The sequence below is a fragment of the Orycteropus afer genome, unplaced genomic scaffold, assembly GCF_000298275.1.
Source record: "Orycteropus afer afer isolate SDZICR_OR568_19922 unplaced genomic scaffold, OryAfe1.0 scaffold00734, whole genome shotgun sequence".
Lineage (NCBI taxonomy): Eukaryota > Metazoa > Chordata > Mammalia > Tubulidentata > Orycteropodidae > Orycteropus > Orycteropus afer.
In genome coordinates, this window is record NW_006922321.1 from 349,370 (window position 1) to 366,506 (window position 17,137).

Below are 17,137 nucleotides of genomic sequence, written 5' to 3' on the forward strand. Positions count from 1 at the left end.
TGGTGCTGGCAAAACTGGAGATCCATTTGCAGAAAAATGAAACAAGATCTCTACCTCACACCATACACAAAAACTAACTCCAGATGGATTAAAGACTTGAATGTGAAACCTAAAACTATGAAGTTCCTCAAGGAAAAGCTAGGGATAAATTTAGGGGCCTTAATATATGGTATAAATAGACTATAAAGCATAACTCAAAATGCACAAACAGCAGAAGAGAAACTAGATGAATGGGACCTTTTAAAAAGTAATTTTTTATGTGCTTCTAAAGACTTCCCAAAAGAGTCAAAAGAGAATCTACAGATTGTGAAAAAATATTTGGAAATGACATCTCTGACAAGGGACTTAGTTCTAGAATTTATAGAAAATTCCAACACCTCAATAACAAAAAGACAAACAATCCAATTAAAAAATGGGCAGAAGACATGAATAGACACTTCAGCAAGGAAGATATTCAGGCAGCCAACAAACATATGAAGAAATGCTCACGATCATTAGCCATTAGAGAGATGCAAATCAAAATAATGAGATATCATCTTGCCCCAGCACTAGTAGCAAAGATCAACAAGACAGAAAACAACAAATGCTGGCAAGGACATGGAGAGATTGAGACTCTCATACACTGTTGTTGGGACTGTAAAATGGTACCACCATTGTGGAAAGCAGTATAGTGATTCCTTAAAAAGTTGGAATTAGAAATACCATTTGACCCATTACTAGGTATATATCCTTAAGAAGTGAGAACCATGACAAGAACAGACATACGCACATACATGTTCATCACAGCACTATTTACAATAGCCAAAAGATGGAAACAACCTAGGTGTCCATCACCTCAGGAATGGATAACTAAACTATGGTACATAAACACAATGGAATACTATGCAACCGTAAAGAATAACATAGAATCTGCAAAACACCACATAACATGGATGAACTTGGAAGACTTTATGTTGAGTGAAATAAGTCAATCACAGAAGGACAAATATTGTATTAGTCCGTTATTGTAAAAGTCAAGGAAAGGTTTATATATGGAAGGAAAATTTCTTTGTTGGTTACCAGTGGTGGGAGGGAAGGGCAGGGAACACTGTTAGATAGGTAGAGATAAGTATTGATTTGGGTGAAGAGAAGGGCAATGTACCAAATGTGAGTGATCAACATAGTGGCATTGAGGAAGAGAAAGACAGAGAGAGGTACATGGGAGGTGTAAACAACAAAGATGAAACCCTTTTGCACATACAGTACTGCATTGTCAGTGAAGGCAAACATCGATATATAGCTGGATAGATGGGTGGACAGGGTGAACTATTAGGTATGCCTATGAAGCGAGGCATGTACCCAAGACCATGTATAGGGTTGGTAGACAATGGTTCTACGAGTGTATTTGCATGTTGTGAAAGAATTCCCAGGTGTATAGTAGAGCTGACAAGGGGCAAGGTTGTAGGCACTTCTTGGTCACAGCCAGCTACCCAGAAGGAGTGAGTAGTTGAACCTGTGGGCTCGGGACCATAGTCGCAGGGGACATCAAACTCAATTGGCATAACATACTACACAGAATATTGTTCCACCTCCTACTTTGGCGAGTAGCGACTGGGATCTTAACAGCTTGCAAGGTGCCATCTAGATGCAACGATGGGTCTCTCCTCATCCAGAGCAAAGGAGAATGAAGAAAACCAAATATTCATGGAAACAATTAGTCTTAGCAACTGGTACGCCATGTGTTCCTCAGCCTATGTGACTATGAGACCAGAAGAACTAGATGGTACCCAGCTACCACTGTCAACCACTCAGAAGGGTATCTCTGTAGGAGATCCTGGGTAGAGAGGGAGAACAATGTGGAACAAAACTCAAAATCATCTGGAAAAAAAGAGGGGACCAGGTGTGCTGGTCTGATAGAGCCTGGTGGAACCCCTGAGACTATGGCCCCTAGCTGCCCTTCAGGTCTGGAATTTGTCCCACACCTTGGCCTCAAAAAAAAAAAAAAAAAAAAGTTTTACTTCAATATGATTTGGAATACACTTGGTAATGTGCATTTTTTCTCCTTCTTTCTTCCTTTTTCACCAAGCATTGTAGGGAAAACAGTGACAAATTTTATGAAGCTATTGTTGCTTTTTGAGTCCATTTACCTGGATCCTTTTGGTATTGGTGACTTTCAGTACCTGCATTATGTCCCAAAACTGAATGCATAGCTTTTTTTTTCTGGATTGCAATACATGAGAATAATTTTTAAAAATCTATTTCAACTTTAAAATGTTTCCATATCTTAAAAAGAAAATTTGTGAGGATTAAATCATTTTTATGAATGTAGGCAGAAGTGACCCAAATAATATTTTAGACTTTCCACCAGCAACTCATTTCATTTAAGCATTTATTTAAGGTAACCTATAGAAGAAACACTTTTAAACTGACATTTCTGAAACTATGCTCTGTAGGACACTAGATTTCTAAAGATATTAATAGATGTTCTTTAAAAAATTGCTTCATAGTCAAATAATGTTTCAGAAATGCTACCTATTATATTACTTCTTTCTTGGAAATTCACAGTGTCCATGTACTTCTGTAGAGATACCACCTCAGAAACCCAAGAAAGGGTCACTATGAGTCAAATTGTGTCTCCACAGCAGTGAGGTTTGTGTGTGTGTGTGTGTGTGTGTGTATTAAAAGCTCTGAGAAGCCTACAATATAGAAACATTTTTAACTTTTCTTTTACTACTATGCAGGCACTGTTGATTGCCCACCCAATAACCACTCATCTTTCTTCCTGGCCAATGGAACCCTGAATTTGTTTAGGCAACAGTGTTTCAGCTGGGAACATTAGTCTAAACCAAACTCCTTTGCCAACCATTGCTTTAGGGATGGGCCAAACCAAAATCAAACCCATTATCCTGGAGTTGATTATGACTCATAATGACCCACATAGGGTTTCTAAGGCAATAAATCTTTATGCAGCCAGACTGCCTCATCATTCTCCCGCAGAGCAGCTGGTGGGTTTAAACTGTCGACCTTCTGTTTAGCAGCCCTGTGCCTTAACCACAGCGCCACCAGAGTTCTTTCTAGTGACTCAATTTAAATCAGTAAGGTACAGAGAAAATTCTGTGAAGGCTTCTGAGAAAAATATTTTTTCCTAGACAGAATTGCATACATCAGGAGAAGCTGCTTTTGCTCCAATCCGTTTCTTTTCTTCTTGAGACAATGTTGTTTAAGGATGTGATGTATGGAGCTGTGGCAGCCCTCTTGTGAACATGAGAGGACATTTCACATTCTGAGCATGGCCAACTGAAGTAGAAAGTATGAAGTATAGAAAATACCTGGTCCCTAATGATATTGTTGAACCCTCCAATCATCCCAATAAACATTCTTATGACTTAAGCCAAGTATATTTTTAATCATAAACAAAAGCAATCTAATTGCTGTATTTAGCATTGATAGAAGTTCTTTGACATGAAACTCTTTTATGTGGAAAACTTATTAATATGGTATTCCATAGAGCATACTTTAGGAATTCTAGTTGAAGCCTTTTGTGTTTTTTATAATAGAAACATCATCCTCTCTGCTTCTAAATCATCTCTACCCTTATCTTGGTTGAAGGGTTACACTGAGCTTTATAAACTCTAAGAGAGACTTCAGTGGGGATATTGATCCCAGCACAGAGCCAGGCCCACATGATTATCAAAAAGCAAAGTTTTAACTAAAATAATTGAACTGTTCTAGAATGCCTTTCCTCCAGGAGCAGCTAACGCCTGTTTGACAGAAGTATTTTAAATTGAAACTATAGGTAGTGCATGTAAGTTTCATACAGTTATACTCTGTTAGACAGGGAAGGATCTTTCTGATCTAGTTCTACATCTTCATTACATGCAGGTGCAGGGAGGCTAAGAAGTTGTCTAAGGTTCCAAAGGTACATAACTAGACTCTTCTAACCTGGAGTCATCACTAGCATTCCTGGAGATGCAAAGCTGGACCCCTATCAGTTGTTCTTGCTAAGCTGACAGATCTGTTTGGAGTAAGGGTAGAGGAAAAGGGTATTGATTGCAGGTATCTCGGGCCATAGTATATGCCTCTTGAGGATGAAATTATGGCATCTGCTTTTGAGTTACCAAATTGCCTGTACATTAGTCCCTGAGACAATGAGGAAAGTGTGGTTCGCAAAGCTTTCCCTGTATAACTAGAGATTGTGTGTATCTATTTGCTTTCTGTTGCACTTTACATTTTTTTCTTTTAGTTTCTTCTCAAACATTGCACAAGCAGCCACACCTATGAAACTCTGCAAAGAGATAAAAAGAGTCGGTAACTCTCACCCCACCCTCACCATTACATCCTGTTTCTCTCTACCTCAGGTAAAAATTAACAATTTATTATTTAGCTGTCTTAGTCCTCTAGTGCTACTATAACAGAAACACCACAAGGGTATGGCCTTTGTTGTTGTTGTTGTTATGTGCCATCATGTCGGACCCGACTCATATCGACCCCTCCTTGGGTTTCCGAGGCAATATCACTACAGAAGTAGATTGCCCAACCTTCCTTCCGAGGAGTGGCTGGTGGCCTTAGCAAACAGCAATTTATTCTCTTACAGTTTGTTGTTGTTGTTGTTGTTTGCCGTCGAGTCGGCCCCGACTCATAGCGACCCCTCCTTGGGTTTCCGAGGCAGTATCACTACGGAAGTAGGATTGCCCAACCTTCCTTCCGAGGAGTGGCTGGTGGGTTTGAACCGCCAGCCTTCTGGTGAGCAGTCAAGTGCCTTAGGCACTATGCTACCAGAGCTCTTACAGTTTAGGAGGCTATAAATCCAAATTCAGAGTGCAGGCTCTAGGGCCTGGGTAAAGGCCCCTTGACCTTGGGCTTCAGGTCTGCCTCTTGTTCCAGGCCCAGTAAAGATGGAGGCTCTTTATGATTCATGCAGCTGCTGGCTGCTGAGGCTGACACACCCAAGATCTTCAGGCAAAATGGCACAACCTCCAGATCATCAGGCAACATGGCAGGCCACTGGTTCAAGTCCAGGAGCTAGAGATGACAATCAGCCAAACACAGGATCCAAATGTGCCCCAAAGCTAGAGACCTTTCTAAAAGCTTTTCTATATACACTGGCAGCAGACCACACCCCAAAAACAATTCCCTTTCAATTGATTAGGTTATCTGCTTATAGCAGATTCTACCATAGAGGTGATTAACTATCTCATCATGGGAAATAACTACAACCAGCTACCAAACTACTTAAAATCGCAGCCCAGTCAAGTTGGCACACAACCTTAAGTACCATGGTAGCCTGCCATAGTTTATTCTGTGCTCATATGGACATGAAGATAGGGATTAATTTAGCTCGCTTTCTTTTTTGTTGTTTACATTTCTTAAAAAGGGAATTATATTTTCCATATTTCTCAGTCCTTTGCTTTTATCTATCAAGAATGCATCATGAGCATACCTATGATTTAGTAAAGGTAGTTATATTCTTTTTAATAGTTGCATCATATTATATTGTATTGCTGTAATACATTTTATTTTACCATGTGCCCATATCGGAATATTAACATTATTTCTAGTTATTTTTTATGTTGTACACACAAACATGTAAATATAGATACAACATGTATGGGTATGTCTATATCTATCTGTAATATCTGTTATCTATCAAGCATTAGTACTGGTGATTTTTTTTTTCCTGGTAGACCAGCAATCAAAGGTGTTTGTGTGGTCAAAAGATACAGGTATTAGTCATTTTAAAATGGTTGTAGAAGCTTTTCCCCAGTTGCCACTAGCACTGGATATTGTCTTTTTGATTTGTTTCCAGTATGATGTGGGCAGCATGATTTAGACTTGTTTGATTTATACATTTTTGAGTACCAGTAATCTTTAGCATCATATCTTATATTTATTGGCCATTGGAATTACTTTTTTGTGAAAGGTAGGTAGAGTATCTGAGTGTGCTAAAGGTTAAAAATCTTTAGAGCTATATAACATCCCTGAAAAATTTTTCAGGGAAGGGAATAGAACATCAAATAATTTGTGAGTCTCTGTACGTGGATGTGTTCACAACATTATTTCTCAAAATATAATCCATATTATTTGGGTAATACTAGTAGAATTTTTATAAGATTTTTAATATTTCTAAGTTGATACAATTTATATGCTAGCTGTAGTATTTAACCTTATGTGCAAAGCTATGTAAATAAATTTAGAAAAAAAGAACTGCATCTTGTAAACTGCTGTATTTCATATCCACATTCTAAAATGGCCTTTAGCATTAAAATAATGATAACAACCCCTCTCTATTTCCACAGTGTTTTATAGTTTACAAACTTTTTGCATATGATTCTATTTAATCTTTTTACAACAATCATTTGAGATTGGAAAAGCCAATTGTGTTATTCTAGTTTTACAGAGAAAGATATTGAGGACTAGGAGGTGCATTTTTTGTGTATCTTTGTCTATTAATTGAATATATGTAAATTAGTGACAGTATCATATTCCATATGGTGGTACCACAATGCTGTGTGGCTGGATAATAATTTTCAAACTAGTCCTCATTGTTGGGGATAACGTGTCTATCTTTATGTTTTCTCCCCCCACTTTCCCTTCCTTCTCCTACCCCATCTCCCTCTCCCTCTCTCTTTCTCTCTCGCCTTTTTTCTTTTTCCTTTTTTTAATTTTGCTATTACAAATAATCTGGTGGCACAGTGCCTAAGGCATCTGTCTGCTAACCAAAAGGTTGGCAGTTCAAACCCACCAGCCACTCCACAGATGGAAGACAGAGCAATCTACTTCTGTAAACATTTACCACCTCAGAAACTCGGTGGGGGTTGCTATGAGTCAGAATCGACTGGATAGCAGTGGGTTTGTTTCTTTGGGGGGTAAACCAAATAAAAACAAACTCACTGCCATTGAGTTGGCTCCCACTCATAGCAACCCCTCCTTGGGTTTCTGAGGCAATATCACTACAGAAGTAGATTGCCCAACCTTCCTTCTGAGGAGTAGCTGGTGGGTTTGAACTCCCAGTCTTCTGGTTAGCAGTCAGATGCCTTAGGCACTATGCCGTTAAATAACATTAAATATTCTGGCAAGTACATTTTTGTCAGCACCTCTGACCATCCCTTTAGATATACCCTCCTAATTTAAAATACTCTTGTGTTTCAAGCATTGTGAGCTTTTTACGGTTCATGATCAAATCACTCATTTTCAAGCTCAAACTGTTCATATTTTTCCATTCTGATATGGACAAAAAGCAAGCCCAAGGGAGAGAGTCAGTGTTATTTTGCTCCACATCGCTAATGTCATTTTAGTCTTTTTCAGTCCTGCTCCATGTCCTTTGCTTCTGGCATGATAATTCTCTTTTCCCTAAGATTGTAGATGGCTTCATAGACTTGCTCTCAATGACTACAGCCCTCTTATTTTTACCATAATGCCAATAAGCAGTCCTCCTTGCCTCAGTACCGACCTTGCAACAGATAACATTGATTTCCTTGATCTCAAATGACCTTACAAGCAGTACTACACAGAGACACAGACACACACAGACACACACAGACACACACACCCCTCCGTCTTCCAAGGTGATTTAAGTAGGAGCTCTGGTGGTATAGTGCCTAAAGCATTTGACTGCTAACCAGAAGGCTGGAGGTTCAAACCCACCGGCCACACCTCAGACGGAAGGTTGGGAATTTTGGCTAAATCCCTACCTAGAATATGGATGTAAAATTCAAATGTGTTACAGTCTGCTGCTAACCTGTGAGATGTAAATTGTCTTTTCACTCAGACCTCAAGGAGTAGCAATAGGTTCTGGAGTATCTTTGTCTAAATCCGTAGCTCTGCCTACACCTGTAACCTTCCCTATATCTTCTTATTTCTAAGCCTTGTCTCCGTATCAGAAATAACAGTTTTGTGACATAGCAGTCAAGTTCCTGGTATTTGTACGTTGTATATTATAAATATTATGTGACTTTTTATTTTAGATACCTAGTGAAAGAAATCAAGAAGAGAGATGGATTCAAGTTACTGATGGAAGTAAGTGATTGGGGAATTGTGTTGATGATTTTGTCAGTCAACAGTGATGAGGGTAGCAATTTTTTAATCTGTTATATTTCATTATTTTTGTGTTGCAGCCTTAGAAACAAGTCATTAGCTTAATTCACAGAGTCTATTATGTTAATTTACTCTATTAGTGAATATTCTCCTTTGTTAGATTCACAGAGAATACACTTGCCTTTATGGAATGATAATTAAAATGCTCAATAATAATTACCAAGCATAATACTGAATAAATGATGACCTCTATCTTGATATATAAATTGCATAATGACTATACTGCAAATATTCAACAGTGCTATAGTGGTACCCACATGTGAAAAATCAATTGAGTGAATATACAGCAATAGATAAAGTTTTCTCTTCTTATAATAAGAAAATGAGAGCATATTCACCTTGTAGCAATGGGAAAGTAAGTCATTTTTTTGGTGGTGTTATTGGATTCTTTGCTATATAGATGAAATAAGGTGGTCACAAGGGTGGCTAAAATATGAAGAATATTGTGTAATTCTGAATTTTAAGAAATATAAAATGGATTACTTTACTTCTTTTTATAGCATTCATTTCAGAGCAGCTTTTACTCTAATGTGAAAATCATCCAGAGATTGCAGCCTAGGAACCTATACTATATATAAGCAGTCTAGTTAATTTATTCAGCAAGATTTTTGAGTAATTACTATGTGCCAGGCACTGTTCTTGGCCACTGGAGGTATAAAACAGGGAAGGTCCTTGCTTTCATGGTGCTTATGTTCAAATGGAAAGGGACAGTCAATGAATAAGCAGATGGGAACATAGGGAACAGAATTCAGACAGTGAGAAGTCTTGTGAAGACAAAAAACAAAATAAAAGACCCCAAAAATTCATGAGAGATAATGTAGTATACAGATGAATAATCTGAAAATAACAGATGTGCCAAGTTCTATAATAGAAATAACCAGTCACCTTTGAATCTGTTTTGACTCATGACATTAGTCAGGATTCTGCCCATAAATATTTTATATATGGGAGCTAGCTGGCCTAAGAACAGCTTCCTAAATGGTACTTGAGATTTCCTATTTACAAGGGTTTTTGTATGTGATTTGCATTTGCCTCTTTTCTCTGTATTCTTTTTTGAAGAAATAAAGTAGAGTAAGACCTTGAGTTTCACATATGATAAGTGTCTATTTATGATAAGTGTCTCTTCTTGCTAACAAACACCTTCTTTGGATTGATTAAATGTAACCCTAATGCATACTTCAGAGAGGTGATAACCATGATTCATTTGGATCCCGGGGCATGTGAAACTGCAGGATTTTAAGTTTAGGAAAACCAACATTGATCATTACAGGTATAGATATAGATATGTCAGTGTTTAGCAGAGAGCACTGAGAGTGTTAAGTGAACATTTAAAACAGTAAATGAACACAACAAAACAGAGAACCCAGTACTTGAATATCTTTTCCTGAAACAAAGATAATGTATATCTGCTTGAAGCTGATTGAAAGTTATCATTTCAAATGAATTCTGCATTATTCATAGACCCCTGAAAATCATATCTCTATTTTACTGTGTTGGATCTAAGATCTAATAGATGTTTTCCTAGAGGGATATTCATTCTTATACCATCATTCACATATTTTATTTTGATCTCTTGGGAGAGTCCTAATTATTCAACTTTTTTGGTTTTCTCTTCCTAAGTTCTACATTAGGAAGAGTTATTTAGGTTTCATAGACTTTTAGAATTTTAAAGGATCTTCAAGGACATCTAGTCAAGCTTGCTGCCAATGCAGGAAATTTCTTTTTACAGTGCTCATGATGAGAGATCAGCTTCTGCTAAATACTCCCTGTGTCAGAGAATTCACTAGTTCATTTCTTTTCTAGGTAGCTCTAATTATTCCCATGCTAATAGTTACTGAACCTTACTATTAATATGTGTTAAGTACATTGTAATTTATCTTCCATCATTATTATATAGTTTTACTAGATTACAACAACCTTCTAATTGCTAAATCCAGTGCATATTCTTTAATCGTCTTCTTGGATTTCTGCAGCATTTTATGGTGTTCTTCACTCCCTCACTCTTGGAATTTTCTCTTGTCCCATTTTCTTTGACTTTCTCTTCTAATTTTTCACCTCTCCATTTGACTTCTTTTCCCCTTGGGTCTCTATGTGAAGGGCTGTTTATCCTGGTATCTTTTAAATGCACTTCTCCATTTCTCTTCTCTCTTTGACCCTTTAGTCTACCCTTATACTCTCCATGAAATGTTTTATCTACATCTAGAACTTAGCTCTGGTAGCATAGTGCCTAAGGCACTTGACTGCTAACCAGAAGGCTGGCTGTTCAAACCCACCAGCCACTCCTCAGAAGGAAGGTTGGGCAATCTACTTCCGTAGCGATACTGCCTCAGAAACCCAAGGAGGGGTCGCTATGAGTCGGGTCCAACATGATGGCACATAACAACAACAATAAAACTTTGCTACCAGTAGTCTAAGTGTATATTTCCATCCTTAACTTATCTCCTAAACTCTAGTCCTTTGTCTATAGGTGTGTCCTTGAATTTTCACTGGACTCTCACAGGTACCTCAAATTCAAGATTTCCAAAGTTGAGGTGTAGATTAATTCTACATTTTTCTTTGAGTCATTGAAACTATGATCAATCTGTCCAAGCTAAAATCTTAATGTCTCACTATCTACCTTTCTCTTCCCAAAATGTGCTTTGGGTGCTTACTCTTCTCTACCCTCAAAGCCACTGCCTTTCATGCTCCCATCAGTCAAGTTGATATTATCTCCTAACTGGTCTTCTGCCTCCAATCTTGTACCTTTCCAATCCATCCTCCATGTTGCAGACAGAGTGATCTTTCTGAAAGGAAATCTGTTCCTTAGATTGAAATTCTTCACTGGCTCCAAATTGCCTCTAGGATGAATCCCAAACTTCCAAGCATGGCATATGAGGAAGCCCTTTATGAAATGATGCCTGCCTCCATTTCTAGCTTTATCTCTCTTCCATTCACCATGGGTCATTCATTCCAAGTACTGGCTGTCCCCCTGAACACACTGCTGGCTTCTACATGTGAATTCTTCTTTTGCCCAGAATATTTCTTAGATTCTGAGAAATTGCTTCTTTTGTAATACTTAAGCCATTCCATTTCAACTGCCTGTACCCAGCTCCTCTGCTAGTCTCTGAATCACTGGGCAAGTATATAAAAACCTGCAGCTATCAACTGCTGTCTAGTTGATTCCAACTCATATGGACCTTACAGGCAAAGTAGAACTGTTCCATAGGACTTCCAAGGCTATAGTCTTTATAGGAGTAGACTGCCACATCATTCTCCTGCAGAGCAGCTAATGGCTTCAAACCACCAACCTTTCAGTTAGCAGCCAAGCGCTTGACCACTCCACCAGGGCTCCACAGAGTAAGTCTGTACTTAAATCATTCCCTCATCCCCATGACAAAATCCATCAAGTTGATTCTAACTCATGGTGATCCCATGTGTTACAGAATAGAGCTAAGCTTCATATGGTTTTCTTGGCTATAAGTCTAGAAAATTCTGCTAGTGAAATCGAACATTTTGATTTTTCTGCTTTGGACACACTGTAAGTTTTACCAATTCCCTTCATATATAGCACCTAGAAATTTGTATAGTGATGTATCTCAAGTGGTACAGATTTTAATTGGACTAATCATCATTTAGGAACTCTGGTGGTGCAGTGTCTGAGCACTCATCTGCTAACAGAAAGTTCAGCAGTTCAAACTCATCAGCAACTATGCAGGAGAAAGATGTGACAGTCTACTTCTGTGAGGATTTACAGCCTTGGAAACCCTCTGTCCTGTAGGGACACTATGAGTCAGAATCAACTTGATGGCAACAGATTTGGTTTTAGGTTAATCATCGCTTGGGAAGAATATCTTCTTCTACCAATATAGCCCCAAATAATAATCATTAAGCATATAGAGAATAAGTTCATACCTGCTGTATACTAAGTATGATACTAAATACTGGGAATACATTATCTCTGTACTCATGAGGCAGATATATCATGTCAGTTGTAGATTACAAAGCTGAGGCTTAGAAAATTTGAAAGTTATCCAAACAAAGACTTAGTGAAGGTAGGATTCAAATTCACATCCATGTAACTTCAAATCCTAGGCTTTCCTTGCTACCTGGTACTGCCTTTGTGCTTTTTCACTAATTCTATCAAATATTTAAAACCAATGAGCTCGGAGTCAGTTAAAATCTACCTTGCCAGCTTTTCTCCATTCTCTACTTACATGATTGATGGCTTGCATATGTGCTACATTCTGCATGTATACTTATTAGAATGTATAACACTACCATTTTAAGATACTATTATTCTGATCCAATGACACTATAAATAAAATAGGTTTCTTTTGTCATGGTTCAGTTTTAGGGAATGCAAGCTACTGCCTTTGGTGATGACTGATTTATTTCCCAAGTGGTCTCCTCTCACATGCTTGATCACCGTTCCTAGAGTTGAAATCAAAGCACCAGCTTTAATTCTCAGAATATATCTATTTTTTTTTTCCCTATGTGAAAGCCAGGAGAGATTATATCCAGCTTTTCTTTAATGGCATTTTATTACTTACCTGTGAATTCTTAAATATTATGACAATGTTTTTACCACTACAGGTTAGTTTGTATCTTACCTATCATCTGTTTGGTCTAGACACTTGGATTCTTTTTCATACCTTCCCAGTAGGACTGGTATTTAGGGAACATAGACTAAATGTGTTAAGATACCAAGATGTCAGGACATCTTTCATATATATAGATAATTACAATTAAGTGACAATGTAAATGGTTCTGTTCTGCAATTACTCATTAGTGCTTTGAAACCTCCTGAAGAAAGTCTTTACACAAAATACAACCTAAAGTAGCAAAGAGACAGAAAGAACTCAAATAGTTCTTTGTGACCATTCAAAGGGATGCTTTTTCAACTCTTCAAATCATTTTACAAAATGACTATAGTGGAGTCATTCCACCAAGTAGAGCATCAACTTTCTTCCAACAAAACGAAGCATCAGAAGAGCTTTATAAGTTTTCAAATGTCACAGTACTGAAGCCATGCCATTCTAAAAGAGAATGTGATTCCAAGCCAAAGGAATTACAAATATGTCACTTCTGAAATATCGAAATAGAAACTTACTAAAGGGAGTAAATTTAAAAGGTTATCCAAAAGGTCTACATCCTCACTTATAAAATGTAAAGCATGTAAGAGCAGATAAAGCTATTGCAAAATGTTTTCCAATGTTGAAATGAGAAGGAATAACTAATTTAATAATGTGTCCATCAAGGTCCAAGCTGGAGACAAAAGGCACACGGTAATTTGAAGTGGGAAACCAAAGAATTAACAGAGGATTGAAGTAAATAAATGATTGTCTCTTATGAGAGAAAGTTATCTCTAAAAATACAGGCATAGCAGGTCTAGATATGGCCACCAGCCTTAGAACTGCAATAGAGCACTTGAGAAAGAGACCATCCCTCCCAGATCAGAATTTCAAAGTGGGACTGTGGCTCACTGCATAGCAGAGAAGTTCACTGAAGTGTCACACTGATGGGACTTGCTGGAAATTCACCCTCAAGTGCTGGAGGCAGCTATCAGCAAGAGGGTGCCCTGCAAGCTACTTACAGCAAGCTACCCAGAGGAGGGTACAAGGGAAGTCTCCCAAAGAAGGTGTCTAGCAGAGGGAACTCCCTCATGAAACCTCCTGAGGCCAGTGCCCTACCTGCTGGACCTCTGCTGTTAAGCTACCTGAGAAGGGAGTGCTGGGAGAAGGTGCCAGGGGGATCGCTTCCTGCTGGCCACCCAGCACTGCTGCAAAGAACCATGCACTCTGCAGGAGACTCAGGAGATAATAGCACCAAGCTAGGAAGAGATACCCCTTCCTCCTCCAGTGTTCCTCCAGCGCCCTCTGCTGATACAGTTTAAGATTAGACCAGATAGCAAGGAAGAAATATTCAGAGTCCAGCTTTATTATTTCACAGCACCAAGAGAGGGTGGGCTTGGAGCTGAGAGAGAGAGAGGGAGAGATAACATAAACGGTATCTGGGGAAAAAAAGTCTTTAACACAAAGAAACCAGTTCCTGGCACCTAAGCCAAATGATTAGTATATTTTTTCTTCTACTTTCTAATCAATCAAAATTACTTTATTTGAAAAGATTTGTTTACATTAAATTATCAAAAAATTTTATAGGCCAGTACACTTTATCTGAGAGAAACCAAATGCATTATAAGTCAGAAACCTAAGTATATATACACTGTGTAGATTTGTTTAAAAGTATTGTATTTTCATGGTGTGTGTTTGTAGAATTGAGTTGAATTACATTATATTCCATCTTGAACTATTTGCTGTTTTGAAGATGGGTAGCTCTTTTTTGTCAAATCCAATAAGCCTGTTACAAATTTCAAAGGTGAAAGGACAATCAGATCAAGAATTTATCTTGTTGAGCTGGGAATGTTTCTGGACATTCACTTGTTATTTAAAATCCAGTAAAATCAAAGCTCTATATAGAACCAGTCTTGATTTTAAGATATGAGATGATAGCTATTTCATCTTTCTGAAATACTTTGAAAGTTTATTCTGACACTGATGCATAATTCTGGTGGTTATTGAGAACTATTATAACATTGGTTATTATCTACAAATTACGATTATGGTAGAAAAATGAAAGTCCTTTCAAATACTGTCCGTGCTTAGCATCACATGAGATGGATGCTGAGTGCATAGATGTGACCCATGCTTTGTCTTAACTGCAATTCTGTGAGTTTAATTCGTCAGCCCCCAAGAGAATGTACCAAATCGCCTAGTTGATGAGTACAAGTCTTGTAATTGCCTTTGATACAAGACTTCCTATGGTTTTTTCCAGTGAGGAGGAAAGTTGTGCTAGAGAAGGTCTCCTTGTCTTTGTGACAGTGGCTGGGCTAATGCTTGTTCTAGCATGTAATCTCTTGCACAGCCAAATCATGTCTGATAGAGAAGCAGAGCATTGAGGAAAATATCTACACTATAGTCACCTAATTTAGATCAGAGTTTCCCAAACATAGACCAGGCATTACCCACCTCAGAATCAACCTCAGATGCTTCTTAAAATAACACTTTTTTGATCTTACCCGTGATAGACTTTTAATCAGATTTTGGGCATTTTGAGTGCAGGGGCTCAGAGTCCATATATTGAAAAAGCTCCCTAACTGATTAGCATTTTTACTGATGTTTGAGAGTCAGGAGTCAAGGTGATGCTCCATTGATTGATTGATTAATTGAGAAGTAATATTGCCAAGAGTCACAAGAGAGCTGGTTAGTGGAGCCCAACTATGTCATGCTATCAGCTCACAGGTACTCCAGGATTTGGCATTTGTCAGCTGCAGCCAATTTTGGCTACCGTAAGCAGAGAGGGAACTATTGGAAGCTTATGGTGGTGGAAGGAATCACTCAAGACTCAAGCTTAAAGAGGGACCAATCAGGGCATCTCTGAGCATGTGTGTATCAGGCACTAACTGACTGTAAGAACTGGGTTGAGTCGGCTGCAGATTTTTTATTTTTTTTCCTGGTCTTGTGTACATCCCTTACCTAGAGGAAAGAGCACCCTCCAGATGCATACAATGAACAAGAAAATTCTGCACTAGGCTGCTTTCCACAGTGAAACGAATGGATGCCGGGTGGCCTCAACCTAAGAAATGTCTCTCCTATCAGATTCTGATTTGTTGTCAAACTGACACACATCCTAACTCTTAAGAAACTTGCTGAAAGTTGAAGTATACCATTAATTGCCTGCTAAACTGGGTGTTACGCTCTAACAAAATAACCTTCAAATTTTCTTAATCCTCAGCCTGAATATGCCAATATTTGCTTTTGGTACATTCCACCAAGCCTCAGACAGATGGAAGAAGGACCTGAATTCTGGGCAAGACTTAATTTGGTAAGTAATAAGTAAAGATTGCTTGTCTTTTTGACAACATTCATTAGATGCCCACTGTATATGGAGTCTACAAATAATTCTGCTACTCAGGTCTGGCTAGGAACTCTTGCAGGTCTACAGAGGTGGTTCCTAGTATGTTAAAAAAAAAAAAAATAATGAATTTCTTTTTTTAAATTGGAACATTGTTCACATTGAAAAAATTAACATTCTTGACACACAGATTAAAAATAATTGTGCTGTTTTTGAGATAGTGTAGAATGTTTTAGAAGTTCTAATACATAGTGTACTTGAGAAAGTGTGGTCTAGTCATGGGATGCAGTTAAAGTTATGTGATTGATGGCTACTTCTTTAAACTCTGCCAGTACATCTCTGTGACTGTTTGTGCAACATTACATGTTATAATTTTTTAAAAGTCTAACTATGATGCCCTTTGTGAGTGTGAGTGTGCTGCCCCCTAACAAAGCCTTGAATCTTATGCCCAAGAGGTTTACGTGATAAAGATAAAAGAGATGCCAGCAGTGTGTTTCATCTGATGGATTGAACACTATATGCCTGAAAGTGTCTCCACACACAGCTGGTGAGGACTGACAGTCCACAGTGAAGAAAAGCCCCAGGCTCCAGGGACTTCTCACGTCTCATCTGAACTTCTCCTCATGTGACCTTACCAGTTAAAATCCATCCAATCAAAATTCCTAAGAAATATGAAGTCTTGTGAGTCAAAGGTACTTAGTCTCAGTAATTTACACTGAAAGTGAGGGTTCTGTGGTCATGACATGTAGAGTGAGAGGTCACAACATGTTGGTCCCTCAAAGTTAGGCAATTCTCTATCTCTTGCATCTTCCCTCACAAGGTAAGTACAGCTGCCTAATCTGGCTAGCAAAAAATACTACTTGGAAACTTCTCCCTGTCCTCAGTGGAGAAACCAATGCCAGTTTTAACAGCTTTTATAGGTTATCACCTTTCTACTCACCCTTTTGAAGAAAAGGAAAATCTTCTCCCTCAGGTAAGTAACAAACGTTGACAGAGTTCTCACTATGCTATGCCTTGAAGATACAGATGTCAAAAGGATTTGGTCCCTACTTTCCAGGTGCTCTTAGTGTAGTTGTTGTTTTTGTTGTTGTTTGCCGTCGAGTTGGTCCCGACTCATAGTGACCCCTCCTTGGGTTTCTGAGGCAGTATCACTACGGAAGTAGGATTGCCCAAC

General features: G+C 38.3%; 1 protein-coding gene across 1 annotated transcript in view; it reads left to right on the top strand.

Annotated features, from left to right (window-relative positions):
• GADL1 (glutamate decarboxylase like 1) overlaps positions 1–17,137 on the top strand; it is a 181,975-nt gene that overhangs the window by 77,240 nt on the left and 87,598 nt on the right. Inside the window, exons 12-13 of the mRNA XM_007957364.1 lie at positions 7,944–7,995; positions 15,844–15,933. Of these exons, the coding sequence (XP_007955555.1) occupies positions 7,944–7,995; positions 15,844–15,933 (142 nt within the window). The remainder of the gene's footprint in view (positions 1–7,943; positions 7,996–15,843; positions 15,934–17,137) is intronic.